This window comes from Microcaecilia unicolor, chromosome 1, assembly GCF_901765095.1.
Source record: "Microcaecilia unicolor chromosome 1, aMicUni1.1, whole genome shotgun sequence".
Taxonomy (NCBI): Eukaryota; Metazoa; Chordata; class Amphibia; order Gymnophiona; family Siphonopidae; genus Microcaecilia; species Microcaecilia unicolor.
The window spans coordinates 432,270,775-432,290,210 of record NC_044031.1 but is presented as its reverse complement, the minus strand read 5'-3'; the positions used below and the strand labels follow the sequence as shown (position 1 = coordinate 432,290,210).

At 42.6% G+C, this 19,436-nt stretch overlaps 1 protein-coding gene across 2 annotated transcripts in view; it reads right to left on the bottom strand.

Moving 5' to 3' along the window:
* Positions 1-19,436, bottom strand: part of GNAL (G protein subunit alpha L) — a 616,946-nt gene that overhangs the window by 67,473 nt on the left and 530,037 nt on the right. For both annotated transcript variants that reach the window (XM_030212259.1, XM_030212268.1), the window contains exons 6-7: positions 9,114-9,168; positions 3,507-3,580 (exon numbers count right to left, since the gene is read on the bottom strand). In XM_030212259.1, coding sequence (XP_030068119.1) covers positions 3,507-3,580; positions 9,114-9,168 — 129 coding nt within the window. The remainder of the gene's footprint in view (positions 1-3,506; positions 3,581-9,113; positions 9,169-19,436) is intronic.

The window sequence follows — 19,436 nt, the reverse complement described above, 5'->3', positions numbered from 1 at the left end:
CTAGGGCAGTATTCTTCAATGCAAGGGCCAGGGACCATTGGATGCCTCCAGAGACCTCTGGGGCAGTCCCCATTGTCTTTCTGTTTTTGCTTTTTTTTTTGCCTGCTACTCTACCTTTCTACCAGGCTAAAGACAGAAAGGGAAAGTGCCATATGCTTGAAGGACAAGGCATTTATCAATAAGACAATAGAGAAAGCACTTGGAAATGCTCACAACCTTGAGGACACCCCTCAATGAAGTTTAAAGATGGACTAGAAGGGGTAGATGTCACTGACACACACTGGTCAGCTGTGTCATGCCCCCCTATGGGAAGATATCTGGCAGCTCTTCTTCAGCTCACTAGAGTCCAAAGTGGCCCCAGCTTAAAAATTAATGAAGACCACGGCTCTAGGGAGTCACTGACTTAAGTGGGAGTAGGCAGAATCATTGCAGCCACCCCAGAAGGGATATGCTGTAACCAAATGGTACACACCTCCTCTCTACACTGAGTTGGAATGGCACTGAATGTGGGAGCATTCTGGGCTAGTGAAGATCTTGAAAGGATTCTTACATAATTGTATGCTCCAGTTACTTCTAAACCGTTTCTTAAGCATGTAGAACATTGCCAATAGACCAAACCCAAATGTATAAGTACTTTCCTGAATTCTCAAATAAGGACTTCACCACCCAGGAGAGATTTTCTCTACCATCTTTTATTATTTTGACATTTTTGGGACATAATTTTGAAATTGATTTTCAGTATGCCATGACTCAATTATGTGGGAATAATAAATATTGAGCATTTACCTTCATGTCTTCAATCAGCAGCACTGCTATGGATTTTTCATTTGTAGAGTACAGCCTCTTATATTTTGTACACTGAATTAGTAAACGTTTTTGCGATTTGTGTTAGTAATTTTCAGGCCAATATTCAACCGGCAGTGGTCAGTGTGTTTTTAAATTCTGATTGTTGCTGACTAAGTTAGATCCAGATATTCAATGACAAGTCTGACCGTACTGATGCTGGCTGCCTCAACTTAAGCGGGTCTCAACCCATATTCATTCAGGACACATAAGAAACTTATGTGGGTCTAGGTTGAATATTGGCTGGGATCTACATAAGTTCATCTGCCAATTTCTGTCCCCCCCCCCCCCCCCCCCCCCCCCGGCAGCAATTCCGATCCTCCCTTCATGATCCTCCTCTCAGGGCCTACCTTACAACCCTGGTGGTCCAGTGGGGTATCTCAGACACTCCTGCTCTTAGTAGCTCCTGTGGCCAGGGGCGTAGCCAGACTTCTGCGGGAGGGGGGTCCAGAGCCCGAGGTGAGAGGGCACATTTTAGCCCCCCCCCCCCGGTGCCGCTGCCCCCCGCCACTGCTGACACCCCCCCCGCCAACTTTGCCCCCCCCCCTGCCGACGACCCTCTCGACCCCCCTCCCGCTGCCAACCCGCCATTGCTGTCACCTGCCTTTGCTGGCGGGGGACCCCAACCCCCGCCAGCCGAGGTCCTCTTCTTCTCGCAAAAGGCTTCCTTCTGTTTCTGTCGTCCTGCATGTACAACGTGCAGGATGTCAGAAACAGAAGGAAGCCTTTTGTGATAAGAAGAGGACCTCGGCTGGCGGGGGTTGGGGTCCCCCACCAGCAAAGGTAGGAGACGGTGGGTTGGCGGTGGGGTCGAGGGGGTCGTCGGCAGGGGGTCCAGGGCCAAATCTATGGGGCCCCAGGCCCCCCTGGCCCCATGTAGGTACGCCACTGCCTGTGGCTAAAATGGCTGTCACAAGCTCTAGTGGTAGTGTCACGGTACCACCACTAGATATCACTCTTCCATATATGTTTCTAGTGCTACAATTTTTAGATAAATCTTCCACATGCATATTTTTCGATTCACAAGTGAGTGTGCTTTCATGTTTCAACAATGTAGGAATCACCAATAGACAGTGGTCAATTATTGCTACATCCAATCATCAGCTGTTGCTCAGCTATGGCCCTGGGGAAGCAAAGACAGTATGTTGCAGTACAGTATGAACCTCCGTTTGCTCTGTGCATTTTAAAATACTGTATATTTCACAGTTTGTCACAGTATAGTCCACTATTCACTTTTAAAGTCGTTGGTGGTGGCTCTTGAGCAGGGACTGTCCTTCCCCATGTTTAAACTTGTACAGCGCTGCGTAACCCTGGCAGCGCTATAGAAATGCTAAGTAGTAGTAGTAGTGTTGGTTTCTTTAATCACCTTTCGTGTGATCATTGCCCTCCACAGGCAATTTAGAACCATGTACTTTATCTTTCATATTGCTGTATCTTTCTACAGATTGTATCATCTTGTGCTTACAGTGTTTCACAGTGGCTTATCTGATTCAGGTAGCTTCCTTTATTCTTTTCAAATGGGTTTCCTTCGATTTTTAATCACACACAGTTTCTTTAGCTGTTTTTTATATATCCGTACCCCACTTAGTTTTAATATAATTGATTTGGACAATTTTGAGACAATATGAGATATGTAGGTGCATTTTTGCACCACTTGATAACCTTTTTGGACAATATCTACATATAATGTATAATAATGAAATGTAACAATTTTCCTGCTTAATATTGTCATTCAGTTTTTATACTATTGAGTATATTGATATGTTTTTCTGCTTTAACAGATTAATATGTAGTTAGACCATTTTCTTTATGTATCTTAGCCTTTTCTAACATATACTTTATTTTGGCAATGCACAACACATTGTAATTGGTTTTGCTCTAGACTTACGTAACTGCACCTCTTGATAAAAGCACCATAACTTTAATTGTACAAATATTCCTATTCATGCCATATCCTTTATGTTTTGCACTTTACAGTATTATATAGTATCGATATACTGGTTTATATTATATCTACACATCTCATATGAATAGCATCCTGTTGTTTATGATTCACGGTTCATCATTTTACTATTTATTATTTATATCTAACTTTAATACATGTTGCAATGTTTATAGTGATGTTTATTTTGATGTTTTTATCATTAGAGTTTTTACCTCATGCATTTTAAAATGTTTATTGTTATTTTAAATGGGTTTTTTTTTAGACTCCAGAGGCAGGTGCAACCAGCACTGAAACACAGCACCGTGTCGAGTCTTATCAGTTGAATAAATTCCTCCACCCTGGTGGTTGATTCCTGCAGTACAGACTAAACACAGAAATCTATGACAGGTAGAGAAGTATTTATCATTTGAGGAGTCAGGGAAATAATTGCGTATTTGTTTTTTGACAATTTATAATGTTCTAGCTACATGAGAAAAAGTTTAAAATTAATTAGGGATTTGACTATAACTAAAGTGTTTGGGAAATAGGTTGTAACTCACACTAAAGGATATGTTTCTTTCTAAAAAAAAAAATGTTTTTCTGTATAAGCATGGAGTTGATAAATGATTTGTTGGGTGTTTCTGTGTTTGGAAAATGTCCGTGGTTCACCCTTCTTGTTAGGCTTTTTACTGTGACTTACAGTCTTAAGAACTTTAAAATGACAGGGATATATACTTACTGGAAATTTACTTTGTCTACTTGAAATCGCGTTTCAAAAATCCCTGATGTTAAAACTCTGCATCTTAGAAGATCCTAAAGCAAAAAACAAAGACAAAACAGAAAAAATGAGAAAGGCAATTCAAGCTTCCCTTAACTAGATTTAGCTAAACACACAGCTGTAAGTTTAGGGGTCATTTCACTAAGCTGTGTTAGGTGCTAATGTGCACCTAATGCAGGGATGCGCTCAGACATCCTACAGTAAGAGCCAACTCTGTGCACACTAACTACATGCTAAAAAAATTCTTTTAACTTTTTTCAAAGGGTGTGACTGGGAGCAAAGAGTGGGCATTCCTACCCTCATAAGTGCAGCTACATCACTGTGAACTGATTAGTGCAGGAATAGCACGTGAGCTCTTATCACCTGCAAAATAAGTGGTGGTAGGTACACATGCACTAATTATTTTTAATGGCAACATTAGCACCTGGCACATACAGAAAATAGAAAAAGCCATTTTACTGCTGCAGTAAAAATGGCCTTAGCCTGCAGGAAAAAAACACGCAACGGTGTGCTAAGGCCACTTTTACCATAGCTTAGTAAAAGGCCCCCATTAGTTCCTTAGATTAAAAGAATGCAGTAAAAGCAGTTAGCTTAGCGGGGTTTAAAAAAGGTTTGGATAGTTTCTTAAAAGAAAAATCCATAAGCCCATTATTAAAATAGACTTGGGGAAAATCTACTGCTTATGGATAAGCAGCATAAAATGTATTGTACTGTTTTGGGATTTTGGCAGGTTCTTGTGACCTGCATTGGCCACTGTTGGAAACAGGATACAAGGTCAGATAAACCCTTAGTCTGACCCAGTAGAGCAACTCTTATGTAACCTCTGACCTTTTATGTAGAATGGCTTTATTTTAATAATGCTTTAATACTGGGCTTCCCAAATTCATGCAGTGGCAGTGGGGGACGGTGGAAGCAGACTGCTAGATTTTTGGCATGTAAATCTGGGACAGGCTTCCCTTACATGACTTTCCACTATAAAAGTCATAGAGGTCAATATTTGAACAGCAGTCATACGTTTTGTGCTGTGCTCAACCTATAATTGCTTTCTAAAAAAAATATCCAAGGGCCTTAAACATATAAATCCACCATATACATGGTTCTATATGTAGAGCCAAACGGATGTGGTGAGGGTATTTCAGGGAAGGGGACACAAATACGTAATAAATTATATGTACAGGCATGGATATTCGGTCCCTGTATAGAAAGATTGCACGTTTTGACTCAGATGTGGGAAAACCAGGTATAACTTGAGCCATCAAAGTCAAACATATAACTTATACATATAGACCTAATATTCAGAGTCTCACACGTACACTTTATATGTAGAATCCCTGATATTTGAATACTCCATTTATGCATATAGGTATATTTATACATATAATTTATACTTACACATTTATACATTCATAAAAATATTCAACTGCCCCCAGCCCTTCTCTCACATGCTGAGTACTCCTGCTCCCAGCCCTTTCCTGTTCTCTCTCCAGACTCCTCCTGCCCTAACACTTCTCTCCTTCCTCAAACTCTTCTGTCCTGTCCTAGGCTCAAGATCTCCTCTTCCTGCCCCAGCTCTCCCCTGCTTTCTCCATTGCTTCTGCTAGCTCATCCCCTCACATGCTATTCGCTCCTCTTCCTCTAACTTCTGGGCTCTTCTAAAGTTCTGCCTTGAACTCCTGACGCTGGCCTAGCCCCAGCCCTTAATCTTGTACAATATGCTGAGGTTGCCCTGAGCTCTCCAGCCTTCTTCTCCTGCTGCCCCCAGCCCTTCCACTTCCCCTTGAATCTCAGGCTGCTGACCAACCCCGGTCTTTGTGTCTTATTATCCTGGAGGAGAGATATTGCACAATGGAATCTTTATGGATAAAATTCCATGTGTGAATGGAAAAAGAACACGGGTGTGGGTATTATTGTCTGCCTGGTCAGAATGAACAGACAGATGATAAAATGTTAATAACACTTAGGGAAGCTAACAAATGTGGTTACACTATAACAGGTGATTTCAATCACCCCAACACTGACTGGATAAATTAGGAAATGCTAGGGAGGTAAAGTTCCTAGTTGAAATTAATGGCTGCTTCATGAAGCATCTGGTTCAGGAACCAACAAGAGGGAGAGCTATTTTAGATCTAGTCCTTAGTGGAAAGTAGAATTTGTGTGAGAGGTAAAGGTGTTGCGAGTCATGGGGGGCCTGTGCCCCACAAATTGGATTCTTGTGAGGTTTCCATCTATTTCTTGAATGTATTTTGGTGTACTCTGTAATGTATCTGAATTACCTACATTTTTTGAAGGCATGGACAATGGTCAACCAGCTGATATAGTTTATCTGGATTTTTTTTTAGAAAGCATTTGATGAAGTACTTCATGAAAGATTCATGAGGAAATAAAAAAGCCAAGGAATAGGACTGAAGGCAATGTCCCACTGTGGATTGGAAACTGGTTAAAATATAGAAAAAAGAGAGTAGGATTAAATGGCTAGGTTTTCCAAAGGAGGAAAGTAAACAGTAGAGTACCCCAGGGATCTATACTAGGGCAGGTGTTTTTTTAAACATTTATAAATGATTTGGAAATAGGAACAGTGTGCGAGTCATTGAATTTGTAGATGACACCAATTTATTCAAAGTTGTTATACTGCATGCAAATTCTGTGAAATTGCAGGAGGTCCTTTAGAGACAGATGGAATTTAATGTGGACAAGTGTAAAGTGATGCACATAGGGAAGAATAACCCAAATTATGGCCACACAATGTTATATTTCTCATTAGAAGTCACTATTCAAGATAAGGATCTAGAAGTCATTGTGAAGAATTACTCTGAAATTTTCTGCTCAGTGTGCAGTGGCAGCCAAAAAAAGCAAACAATATTAGGAATTATTAGGAAAGGAACAGAGAACCCCCCCCCAAAAAAAAGAAAACCCCAAACAATATCATATTGACTCTTCTAATGGTACTACCGCAGCTTGAGGATTGTGTGCAATTCTGGTCACCACATCTCAAAAAAGATATAGCACAATTAGAAAAGATAAAAAAGAAAGGTGACCTCTCTGGATAGGGACTTTGGGGTGATAATGTCTGATGATCTCAAGGTAGCAAAACAATGTGACAAAGGCAGTGGCCATAGCAAAAAGGATGCTAGGCAGCATACAGAGAGGCATAATCAGCAGAAGAAAGGAGATATGGATGTCTCCTATACAAGCTGTTAGTGAGGCCCTACTTGGAATATTGTGTTCAGTTTTGGAAGCCATATCTCATTAAGGACGTAAAAAGACTTGAAGTGGTTCAGAAAGAAGTGACAAAAATGATGTGTGGTTTGTGCCACAAGATGACATGAATATATACAGTGTAGAGGAAAGGAGGGATATGACACAGACATGTAAATACCCCTTGGGTATATCACCTGGTTTCTCCCTTTCTTGTTTTCTATGCCTTCTTATAACTGTCATCTGATGAAGGTATAAATGTGTGCCTGTACTCTATATACAAAACTGCATATTTTATAAAAAATGGGGGGGGGGGGGGGGGGTCAATATTCAAAGCAATTTAATCTGGTCAGAAATGGCCTGTTTGGGGCTAACCGGTCATTTTCAGTGGCAGTTAACCATTAGTGCTAAACTGAAAACTGGCTATTTTTGGTGGTGTTCTGGGGGCAGTCGGCCAGATAAGTGCCGATATTCAGCAATTAGAACTGGTCAAGGTCACAGCATAAACTGGACCGCAAAAAAGTCAGTCCTATTTTGCAGCTCCTTGTGACTCGGGGCAAGTCACTTAACCCTCCATTGCCCCGGTACAAAATAAGTACCTGAATATATGTAAACCGCTTTGAATGTGGTTGCAAAAACCTCAGAAAGGCAGTATATCAAGTCCCATTTCCCTTCCCTTTATGCAGTTCACCATAGCCAGTTAAAAGAGTCCTTTTACCAAACTGATGTTAAAATGGCCATGCAGTTGTGGTGGGGGCCATTTTTACCACAGCAGGTAAAAAGCCCCTAAAAGAAAAATGGCCCTGCAATAAGATTATTCTTACTGTATGGCCATGTGGTGGGCGACACTTACCACTACCCAATGAAGTGGCAGTAAGGGCTCACACAGTAGCCCGGTGGTAACGTGTGCTGCCCGATTACTGCGAGGTTAGCACCGCTGTCAAAAATTACGGCTGAGCTCCCTTGCTGTGCGGCAGGGAGCTCTGTATATGATTGGTCAGTGTTGCTAATGGCGGCGGACTGGGTTGGCTAGTAAGCCGGAAGGTTTGATTGGCTTGGGTATACCCAGTGGAATGGTGTTTGTATTTAAAATAAAGCTGTGGCCAAGTTGTGCCATGTTAAGAAATACTGTGAGTCCTGTTATTATTTCATTATCACAAATCCCCGGTAAGCCTGAGGGGTCTCGGCTGCCTATGTTAAACCAAGGCGTAGTGCCCCCCTGGTGCACGGAGCCACCACTAACATGGCGCCGTGCCCTGACGGGCATGCACACAAGTGCCAGCGGGGTGCGAGCTGGGAACGGTAGGGAGCGGGTGCTCAAGGTGGAACTATCACCAGAGGCTGCGTTGGGCTGGCGGTAGTTCCAGGTTGCTGCGTGGCAACTCTTTAGTGAAAAGGCACCTAAGTGCTGAATATCACATTTAGTCGGCTGTAGTGTAGCTGACATTATCACCATGGCTCGAGTCCCCACCAGTCTCCTCCCCTCCCATACCCCTGACCCAAGTCTTCACTCAGTCTCTCTTTCTCTGAACTGTCACTTACCCCCTTCACAGAAGTAGCAGGATACTTCCCATTCTTGTGCTCTCTCTGTGAGGTTGAGCCACGTGGTACAGGAAGTTCAGGCTTATCTCGCAGTTGTAAGTCCCACGAGACCTGAAGCCATGAGATTTCCCGAACTTCCTGCACTGTACAGCTGAAGCTTATAGAGAGAGCTGAATTGTTTGGCAGTGTCAGAGCAGGAAACAACACCATTTGAGGCAGCTGAACAAAACCCAAAATTAGGGGGGGGGGGGGCATGAAGTCCTGGGCGCCAGCATCCAATTTCTAGGTGCCATGGTGACTTAGAGCCTGGGATTTTTGAGCCCCTGAATTGAACCTATGCTTCTTTTTACAAGCCATCAGCAGGTGTTTGGGGGTATCAATTCTTTATTTTTTTATTACATTTGTACCCCGCACTTTCCCACTCATGGCAGGCTCTATGCGGCAGGCAATGGAGGGTTAAGTGACTTACCCAGAGTCACAAGGAGCTGCCTGTGACGGGAATCGAACTCAGTTCCTCAGGATCAAAGTCCACCACCCTAACCACTAGGCCACTCCTCCACACTTTAAGCATTCAAATGCTGACTGCATACATTAAGGCTTAAAAAGGATGCCTAATTTTTGCTCACGGAATTTAATAATAATGCTCCTCCAGACTTGACAGTTGAAATGTCATCACAACAGTACGACATGTACAGTAACCAGGCCAAGAACTGTACCTTTCCCCTGTGGGAACCTTCTTGACTTTTAAAAACTATCGTACTGGAACCTGACATGGTAATTTGAACGGAGCTGGTTCTGTTTTTTTCCTCACTGTCCCTGTGTTTCACTCACCTGATCTGTGGGTGTGTAATCGTTCTGCCGGACATGTTCAATTCTTTCTAGAAAGCTGAAAATAAAAACAATGAGATACGGTGTGAAGACTGACAACACATACAGTCCCAGGATACTCCTGGAGTCAGCCCTTCCCTCCCTCTCCCCCCAACTTTCTATGTTATAATCAACATCCCTATTCTCTTTTGGCAGCTCATGAGTGGACTGTATACTAGGGCTGTACAGAATATTCGGCCAAATACAAATAATGCATTCAGGGCACTAGGAGTCCGAGTATTTGGTACAGCCCTACTCTATACTATGGCTTATCAGATTCATACATTCACAGGTACAGTGCGCATGTAGATTCATATCCCTGAAAGTCTTTTTCGGGAAGGGGGGGGGGGGGGGAAGTGTTTCAACTATTAAACATTTTCCTCTAAGAAATAAAACCATTTCCCAACCTTTGGAGATCATTTTAAGGGGCCTGAGTATGTACAACAGCATTTTGTGTTTTCAAGTGGGCTCTTATAAACTTGCCCAGAGGTTATGTGGGTGGGAAGTTAGAACACAGACACATAGGAGGTAATTTTCTAAACCCTTTTTTTTTTATGTAAACTACATTTTATACATGGAAAAGAGTTCTTATACAAGTTGTACATGGATGTAAACATGAAAAGTGGAAATAAAATGCATACTTTTCCACAAGCTAAGAAAAGATGTTCCTGAGGGTGGAGATGCAATGTTATGTGTGCATTTTATAAAGTATATAAGTAACCACATAATCCAGAAAGGACACAGGGAAAGGAATGTACACATGCAATTCATGAGATAACCTTCACTGAAAAAAAAAAAGATAAAAAATTGAAAAATACCCACAAGCTGATGAAGGGAAAAGAATAAGGAAGAAAATAATTGTTGGCAACCACATTACTGCTGTTGTCAAGAACATCCACAGGTCTTTAAAAAATCCTTGTTAAAAATATATGCTCTCTCTTGTATCTTCTATAAATTCTTATAACAATATTGATCTTTAAACAGTGTGACTGGCTATTTTGTAAAAAACGATCGATCTTTATATAGTCCCCTTACGTAATACATAGGAAAGCAAAGTGACCTATCTATATCAAAGGAGAACACACTGCAAACTCCCATACTGGAAATTCTTTGATGTAAAATTCCATTTCAGAAGACTCCTTCTTAAGCTAAAGAATGGGCCAAAAAACTTGCAATCCTGTTCTGTCTACAAGTTGCAAGCTCCTTTGCGCTGGGTCCCGGGATTGAAAACTGTGACGATGGCCAGCAAGTTGCTCCACACTAGAAGCTACATCAGGGTCTTTGGATCATAAAGCAACTTCTTCCCAATATATTTTTCATGTGATTTGAAGTTTTCAGTTTGGGGACACAGTGCAAAGGAGCTTACCAAACACCATTTGTACTTTTATACCTGCTGGTATTTTATAAGAGGCCATCTTCACATATGTGGCCACATGTGAACAAAAATTATCTTTATAATATTTATCAAGGTGCGGTAAAAGATGTGCTTTTACTGTACCTTCATTTGCCACAGCAGTCACCAACCTGCAGTATCCTAGTATCACAGGTTGCTGACTCCTGTGGTAAATGAATAACTCTGCTTGAAAGCCTCCTCACAGACAGCATTATTTCAGCAGCCTGGAAGCATCAGATTTCAAAAATGTGACCCGATGGCCCGGGCTGGAGCTTAAAGGGGCCATAATGCTGTCCAACCCCTCTCCCAGCCCACGAACAGAACCTCTCCCCTAAGCACACTTCTGCCCCCCCCCCCCCCCATGACTCCTCATGGTCAGAAAGCAATACTACCACTAAATGCACCATTTTGGAGATGGTGCTGACAGGGCAGGAGTGACTAAGGACAAAACAAAAAAAAATGTACTCATTTACTTGGAGGCCAGTACTCAGCCGGGGGATATCCAACTAAAGTTAATTAGGCACATTTTCTAGTTAACTCAGATCAGATATTCATGGAAACAAAGAACATGACAGCAGGAAAAACAAAACATACAGTCTATCTAGGCCAGGAATTCTTAGTCAGTGGTACAAGGCCAGGAATTCTTAGTCAGTAGTACAGAAAGAGGTCAAATGCAGTGTAGAGAAAGGTCTTGAAATTTGAGTCAATTTATGGAAACTTTCTAGACAGCGGGAAGGCAGTTATTAGGACAGTTACTGGTATAACTGTGTACCAGTGCAATTATTGACATGTTAGCTGCACTGTTAGTGGCTAACTACTACTACTTATTACTTTTATAACGCCACTACTGTACACTGGACATAAAGAGACAGTCATCTATTTATGACAGACAAACGGGACAAATAAGAGATAAGGGGATTACTAAGGTGGGAATGATAAAACATGGGTACAGTGATATATGTTGCTGTCAGTAGTTACCAGTGGTTTAGGAGGGAGTGGGATCAGTTAAAGGGGTGAGGGAACCAAAAAAATTTGAAGAACCCCTGATCCATTCACACAAGCTGCTCAGCCCTACAATCCCTTCCCTCTTCCTCAGATAACGTCTCTACAAGTCCCATACCTTCTTGAATTCAGATACCATCTTCGTTTCTACCACCTCTACTGAGAGGCTGTTAAACACATCCACCACCCCTTTCATAACATATTTCTTTAGATTACTCCTAAGTCTATCCCCTTTCACCTTCATCCTATGCCCCCTCATTCCAGAGCTTCCTTTCAACTGAAAGAGACCTGTCTCCTGTGCATTTCTATCATTGAGGTATTTAAATGTCTCTATCATATTTTCCCTCATCTGGCCTTCTTCCAAAGCATATGTACTTAGACTTTTCAGTCTGTTACCATATGCTTTAGGATGAAGACCACTGACCATTTTTATTCATTTATTTATTTATTTAGATTTTGCTCACACCTTTTTCAGTAGTAGCTCAAGGTGAGTTACATTCAGGTACACTGGATATTTCTCTGTCCCAGGAGGGCTCACAATCTAAGTTTGTTCCTGAGGCAATGGAGGGTTAAGTGACTTGCCCAAGATCACAAGGAGCAGCAGCAGGATTTGAACTGGCCACCTCTGGATTGCAAGACCGGTGCTCTAACCACTAGGCCACTCTTCCACTCCATTTTAGTAGTTAGGAGGGAGAAGTGGCCTAATGGTTAGTGCAGTAGGCTTTCAGCCTGGCAACCTGGGTTCAATTCCCACTGCAGCTACTACTACTACTACTTATCATTTCTATAGCGCTACAAGGCATACACAGCGCTGTACACCACACATAAAAGACAGTCCCTGCTCAAAGAGCTTACAATCTAAATAAGTAAGACAGATAACAGACAGAACAACTAAGAGGTAAGGGAATTAAAGAGGAGGGGATAAAAGGTACAAGGCAAGTGAGCAGTGTGACAGTGTGCAGCTCCTTATGACCTTGGGCAAGTCATTTAACCCTCCATTGCCCCAGGTACAAAAACTTAGATTGTGAACCCTCTAGGGCCAGAGAAAGTACCTGCCTATATTAATGTGTACAGCGCTGCGTACGTCTAGCAATGCTATAGAAATGATTAGTAGTTAGTTAGTAGTTGCCCTCTGGAGCAGCTTCATCCTGCAGTTTATGAACTCTGTTCCTCATCTTATACCTTATTAGGGAAGAGATCAACAGCAACATTTGGAAACTTTCTGACATTTATTGCAACGCTTCCAATTTACATTTTTTCGGTATCACAAAATGTGTTCTGATGGAGAGAAAGATTTTAAGATCGATTATGAATACTTGCAAAGAAATGGCCTGCAGAGGGCAGCATTTGGCAAGCCATTAAACCACCAACTCACTGCATTTCACCACTGTCAAGCATGTTTGTTTTCCTGAATATGTACTTTATTTAAAAAAAGAAAAAAAAGGATATATATATATATATATATATATATATATATTAATAATCATCACCTGACTTAATATAATACACCAGAGCCCTGCAATATAGTGAGCACAGAATTAACTTGTTAAAAAATAGTCTCCGTTCAGATAAATGTTTTTGAAATGCACCTCCTGGTTTTCAAGAGCTCCACCGGGCAGACAGCAAAAGTTAAAAACAAACATCCAGAGTTATGTAAAGATGGACATTCCTCATATGAGATCAAACTTAGAACAGCAGTGCTCTGGTAAGGGATTCCTTTGCTAGGATGTCAAACTATGCTAAAAAAAAAAAAAGTTCTTTTAGGGGAATTATGAGAGCACATTCATTTATCTGGAATGTCCCCATTCCACAGACCAAACTGCCTCTTTGCCTAAGGAAAATGTATGTTTTAGGAGGCCAAGGAAGAGGAGGGAGAAGTGTTCCAGAAGACGGGGGCTTTGGTAGTAAAAAAGCTTGTAATGAATGAGCTGTAAGCTTAATCACAATATTGTGCATCTGCCCAGCCACTCAGCTAATTTTCTATTATGGCAACTGGGTGCAATTTGCGGTTCTAGAATACAGCATTAAGTTGGCATGTGCATGCCTAACTGTAGGCCTGAGCACTTAAGCCATGTCAACGGCTGGTGCAAATGGTCACGCCTAAAGTTGAGAGTGGCGTGTGTGTGACTACCCCAACTTGTCATTTCGTCCTTTAGATTGTAAGCTCCTTTGAGCAGGGACTGCCCCTTTTCTCTTAAATTGTACAGCGCTGCATAACCCTAGTAGCGCTATAGAAATGTCAAGTAGTAGTAGTAGTAGTATAACTTGCAACTGCAAGACACGCCCCCAACCTGCCCATGTGCATGCCCTCTTTGTAGCTGCCATGCCACAGCGGTTAGGTGCTCAGTTTACAGAATAGCGCCTAAGTGCAGTCATGTGTGCCAATGAGCACCAATTAACACCACTTAAGGCTATTATTGGTATTTAAGGCCAGTTGGCACCTAATTTAACAAGTTAGGCACACAACTGAACTGGAATTATTTGATACCTTGCACACCAACAATAGTCCGAAAACGAGTCTGTTCACACTACATATTCAGCAGGGAAAAATGAGAAAAAAAAGGGGGGAAAAGACCTCAGAAAAGGTGACACACAGCAAGACTGCTGGAATTGTTTCAAAAAAAGAGACGTCATCGTAACTTCCAGCAGTCTTGCTGTGTGTCACCTTTTCTGAGGTCTTTTCCCCCCGTTTTTTTTCTCATTTTTCCCTGCTGAATATATAGTGTGAACAGACTGGTTTCCGGACTATTGTTGTATTGCACAGGCTTGAAGTGAGTGCCCCTCTTTTTTTCTGTTACTTGGATACCTTGCACACCCAAATTTGTGCACTAGTCAAAGACTACATTTAACTTTAATCCTTTCTCTAACTGTCATTTGCAATATTAGCCAGCCAGACATTCTTAGAAATCACCCAACTTGAACCTCTGTCCAGTTTAAGAAGTCATCCATTCTTGGCAAAAATACGAAAGGTCGCACCATGCTGTCTGATGACCTCTCACAAGGGATACAAATAAATATTACGAGGGATGAAAGGGCTGAACTTGGTGGAACTTCATGGACCAGAAGTCCAATACTTCCCTTTGTTTTTCAACACTTAAAAGAATCAGCTTGTGAAGTAACCTGTATTTCCCGTTATATCTGTGCCTTAGCCAATTTCTTTTCTCTGATTGCTGATCTGCTGTTTCGCACATTTTGTTGCTTCTTTCCCCATGTTCTGGTAGATTCTCAGTCGTTCCACTCATCAGAATGCTTGTCTACGTATGGAAACCAATTTAGGGCATTCACTTTTCCATACTTCTGCACTGTTTGAGTATTTGGATCTGAAAGACTATGATAGCAAGTCTAAACAAATAATTCATTTCCAGTCCTTCCTCCCTTCCTCACGGTGCTACAAAGAAACAGATGAGACAACAAATGCTGCTCTCTGCAGTCTGTCCCTTTACACACACCAGCCAGGCATATAGCTCTTCAAGAATTTTATTTAAGGAAAAAATGGGCCCACCTGACCCCTCCCCCCTTTTTGAAAAAAAAAAAAAATCCCCAAAAACAAACAAATGTCCAAGTTCTCTGACAATGTTAGTTACATAGCAAACCCTCTCTAGCAATTATCTATTCAGTCTGCACAGCAGACAGCACAAAGGACTCCCTGCAGGTTGCTGAGAATGGCCCCGCCTCTGCAGCCAGAGTGGTTTGTTGTCCTGATATAATGAATTGGTTCATTTCCAGTTTCAAATATGAGCTACTGAATTTCCACTGGACAGACAAACAGACAAGTAGCAAAGACAAAGAGGCATTTATAAAGCTGTGCCAATCACTCTTTCTGCAGGATAAAAGGACAACACCCAGGTGCCTTCCAAGATGGCAAGGTTACCCAATACCTCCATTTTTATTTTTTGGACTGCCAGCAACAATAATTATTATAGGTACAGTGCCTTCTTGTCATTTTTAAAGATGCAGGTTTCCAGAATTAAAAAAAAAAAAAGTCAGAGGTTGGTGTCGAATCCATCTCAAAGCATTTTTTTGGCATGAACGTTTATTTCAACAGATGCAATTTTCCAGGGTTGCTCACTCCCTTAAAAAGAGGTCCACTAAGAAGTTTACTTGTTCATGGGTTAGTCTGGCATGCTTCCTTTACTTATTTATGTTTGTTTAAGAACTGTGGGGCCCTTTTACAAAGGTGCTTTAGGCACGACGTGTGTGCAGTGCACGCTTAAACGAGACTACCGCCAGGCTACCGCACCCCCTGGCGGTAATTTTAGATTTAGTTCTTACCTATAATGCCTGGATGATTTATTTAGTTATTTCCTCCCACACGGGTCATTACCGGCACTAATTGGCAGCTGGCGCACGCTGACTGGTCATCATGCGTGCAGTGCATAAGCCCTTACCACTAGATCAACGGGTGGTGTTAAGGGCTCAGGCCAGTTTTGGTCGCGCGCCGGTTTCAGTTTTACCTCATGCCCTTTTCCCGTCCCATTAAAAAAAAAGCCCTTTTTTGCAGATGCAGTAAAAACTGGTCCAGCAACTGCCCGATACACACACCTACACTAGCACAGGCTACTTTTTACCGCGGCTTAGTAAAAGGACCCCCCTGTATGTCTGGTTAGCCTGTACTTGAGCTGGGTATTGAATAAAACATGAGGATTATATAGCCAATAAAAAAGGTGTCAGCAGAAATGATTTTTTAAATAACGCTTGTAACCACTGTACCTGATCAGGTGGATTCTACTGACCGTGACCAGTTACTCTGAAGTGAAACAGAAAAATATGACTTATCAGTTACACCGCAGTGATGATCACAAGTGGTTCTACACTCAGCACAGGATGTGGTTAGAGCAGCATGCACAGCACATCGTGAGAAGAGCCTCCAGATGCACCAACACGGAAGACCTGCACTCATCATCAGCTCTCAGCAGGTGAAGGTTAGTTGTGTCGAATAGAAATGCATGGGGTACATTTGCTTAGTGGATATCCGTCATCATCCATGCATTTATTTTAATACAAATGACTAAAGAAACCAGGATTGCAAGAGCCTCAGGTTCACACTGCAGTCCCAAGCCTGCCACTAAAAACTGTACTCAGCTTCAGAAGTAGTGTAGCTTTCAGTGCACGCCCTCTCCGTAAACGGTGTGCCAGGTCTCAAACTGCGAAGCTGCACAAGCCAAATGCAGACTTGGTAACCCCGTATTGTGCACATTCAACAAACTCTTGATAAAGAAGAAACAGAAAAAGCCTCCAGCTGGCTGCAACACAGTGCATACAAAAACCCAGTGCTCAGAAGAGAAAAGAATTAGCAAAGGCCAACAAAACTGATCAACTGTTTCCACGTGTTGCAACACTTTCTGTTCCAGTGGATAGCTGGATGACGTTATTGTTTACTTTTCCTCGATTCCTGTGTAAGAGGCCGTGCTCAGGACCAACAGGAATTGCATGTGCCCTTTGACTTCCCATTTGGTTTTCCAAATGTATATATATATTTTTTGGTTGGCTGAAGGAAAGGTTTTTCCACATAAAAGGATAAAAACTACCGTTCAAAAAACTTGAGTACACAGGCTAAATAAATGTTCTTTCAGTCAACGCTCATTTAGATCACAAAATAATCCCTATTGTCCACAAGGCAAAGGGAATCATTCAGGTATCCTTTTACTAAGCTGCGGGAAAACAGGTCCTGCCGTAGCGGTGGGCGCCGTTTCTCCTGCGCTCCATGACCCTTTTTACCACAGTGGTTAAAATGCCCCCCCACCCCCCAAATGGCCATGCGGTAAGATGTGGTGGGGAGCACTTACCGCCACCCACTGAGGTGGCAGTAAGGGCTCTTGAGGTAACCGGGCAACATGTGCCAATGCCCGATTGCCGCAGTATTAGTCCTTGTGGAGGAGTGGACTAGTGGTTAGGGTGGTGGACTTTGGTCCTGGGGAACTGAGTTCGATTCCCGGCACAGGCAGCTCCTTGTGACTCTGGGCAAGTCACTTAACCCTCCATTGCCCCATGTAAGCCGCATTGAGCCTGCCATGAGTGGGAAAGCGCGGGGTACAAATGTAACAAAAAAAAATTGTTTTTCCAGTGCGCCAGAAATAGCATCGGCAGCTACGCTGGGCCAGCAGTGGTTCCAGAATAGCATGCGATAAGCCTGCGTTGGACTTCCCGCCACTTTGTCAAAGGGCTCCTAAATGAACTCTACCATGGACAATCCGGGTTATATTGGTGCAAGCTGAAGTACAAGCTCGTGAACAGTGCAGGATGGGGTAAGGGGCTGGGCAGTGTTGAGGAACATGGCTTGCTTGCTTTCTGTGGCAGTGCAGGGCAAACCATAAATCACCGCGGTTCTATGGTATTGTTGGGTAGATGAGGTGGGTGTTGTGCCATCAAATCTTATAGTTTACAGGTTATTAACATTTCATACACTGCCAGTCTTATTCTTTGTTTCTGTGGTGCTTCTGTACCTTTCCTTGGCTTCACTTAGGGGTTTCTGCCACAAGTATGCAACTTTTAAGTGACAAGTGGTCTGTGAGCACTATGGCCTGCTAGCACCCAGCGTACTCAAAATTAAGGGCCAGTGTCATTCAGTTTTATTCCAATTTGATATGTCACAAAACAAATTAAGGTGGTTTACAAAAGTAAAGGTATTAATATTTAATCAACTGTACACTGAAGGGGGGGGGGGGACAATTGGATGTTTTTGACTCTTCATGTTGTTTTGTGCACATAAATTGAAACTACCTGATTTACATGAAAAGGGGATCGCACTGTCAGCAGAAAAGGGGGTATTGAGTCTGTTGAAAAATGCTTGCAATTTTGAAATCCTCCTAGCGTAATATATGGCTACTAGAAAAACGCAACCTTTTCTCCATTATATTCTTTTTCTTACTTTTCATTACAATGTAATCAGCTTCCTGTTGTTTTAATCACCTGTTTCTGCCCCATCTCCTAACCTTTTGTCTGTATACTCTTCTGTTTGGTTATGTTGCCCTTATTTTAATTGATTATATAAATAGCTCTGATGTTATTATCCTTAAGAGGTATCAAACATATAAACGGCAAGTGACCGACTCACCTGCAAATGCGCAGTACAGACTTCCCTCTCCGTCCCGCTCTCGTGTCAAGAGAGGGAAACGGAGTCGGAGTCACTGTCGGACGCTGCCGCCTGAAAACAAACATCGCGCGCACCAACCTCCACCCTCCCCCCATCCCCGCCGCCGCTCCCGCCCTCCTCCATATCGGGTCCCCTGCACTGACCTGACAATGCCTCTCATCTCCGTGTGGAAGTGCTGCAGGCAGCAGCAAAGCGATCTGCTGCTGCCTGCAGCGCTTTTACACAGAGGTGAGAGGCGCTGTCAGATCAGTGCAGGGGGCCAGGCACGAAGGGGGGAGGGAGCGGTGGCGAGGAGGGTAGCTGGAAATCTCGCCCATTTTTATAGGCTTAATGGCTAGAATCAAAATAAAATGCCAACAACGACAGCACCAAATTAAGATCTTACTGGGTGGGGTACAACCACTCTAATGAGAGGATAAATGTGCTTGAACGCCTGTAAAAAAACAAACTATGTTTGGTTGGGTTGCAATACAAAACTTACTAATTGTTGCCCCTGAAACAAGAGAGTGCCACCACCTGTACCTTAAGCAAACTAAGAGACAAAGCTTCCTCTAGGCCCTTTCTGCAAAACAAAACAAACAAAAAGGACTCAGAGGGATATCCATTTGCCAAAGGGATGTATCATGAGCTGAACACCAGCACTCAAACACTCTCTAAACCCTCATGTAGATCTCAATCATATCCCCCTCCCCCCCCCCCCCCCCCAAAAAAAAAAAAAAGTCTACAAAATCCTGAGTGGAGCAGTGGCATAGCCAGACCTGAGATTTTGGGTGGGCCCAGAGCTAATATGGGTGGGCAC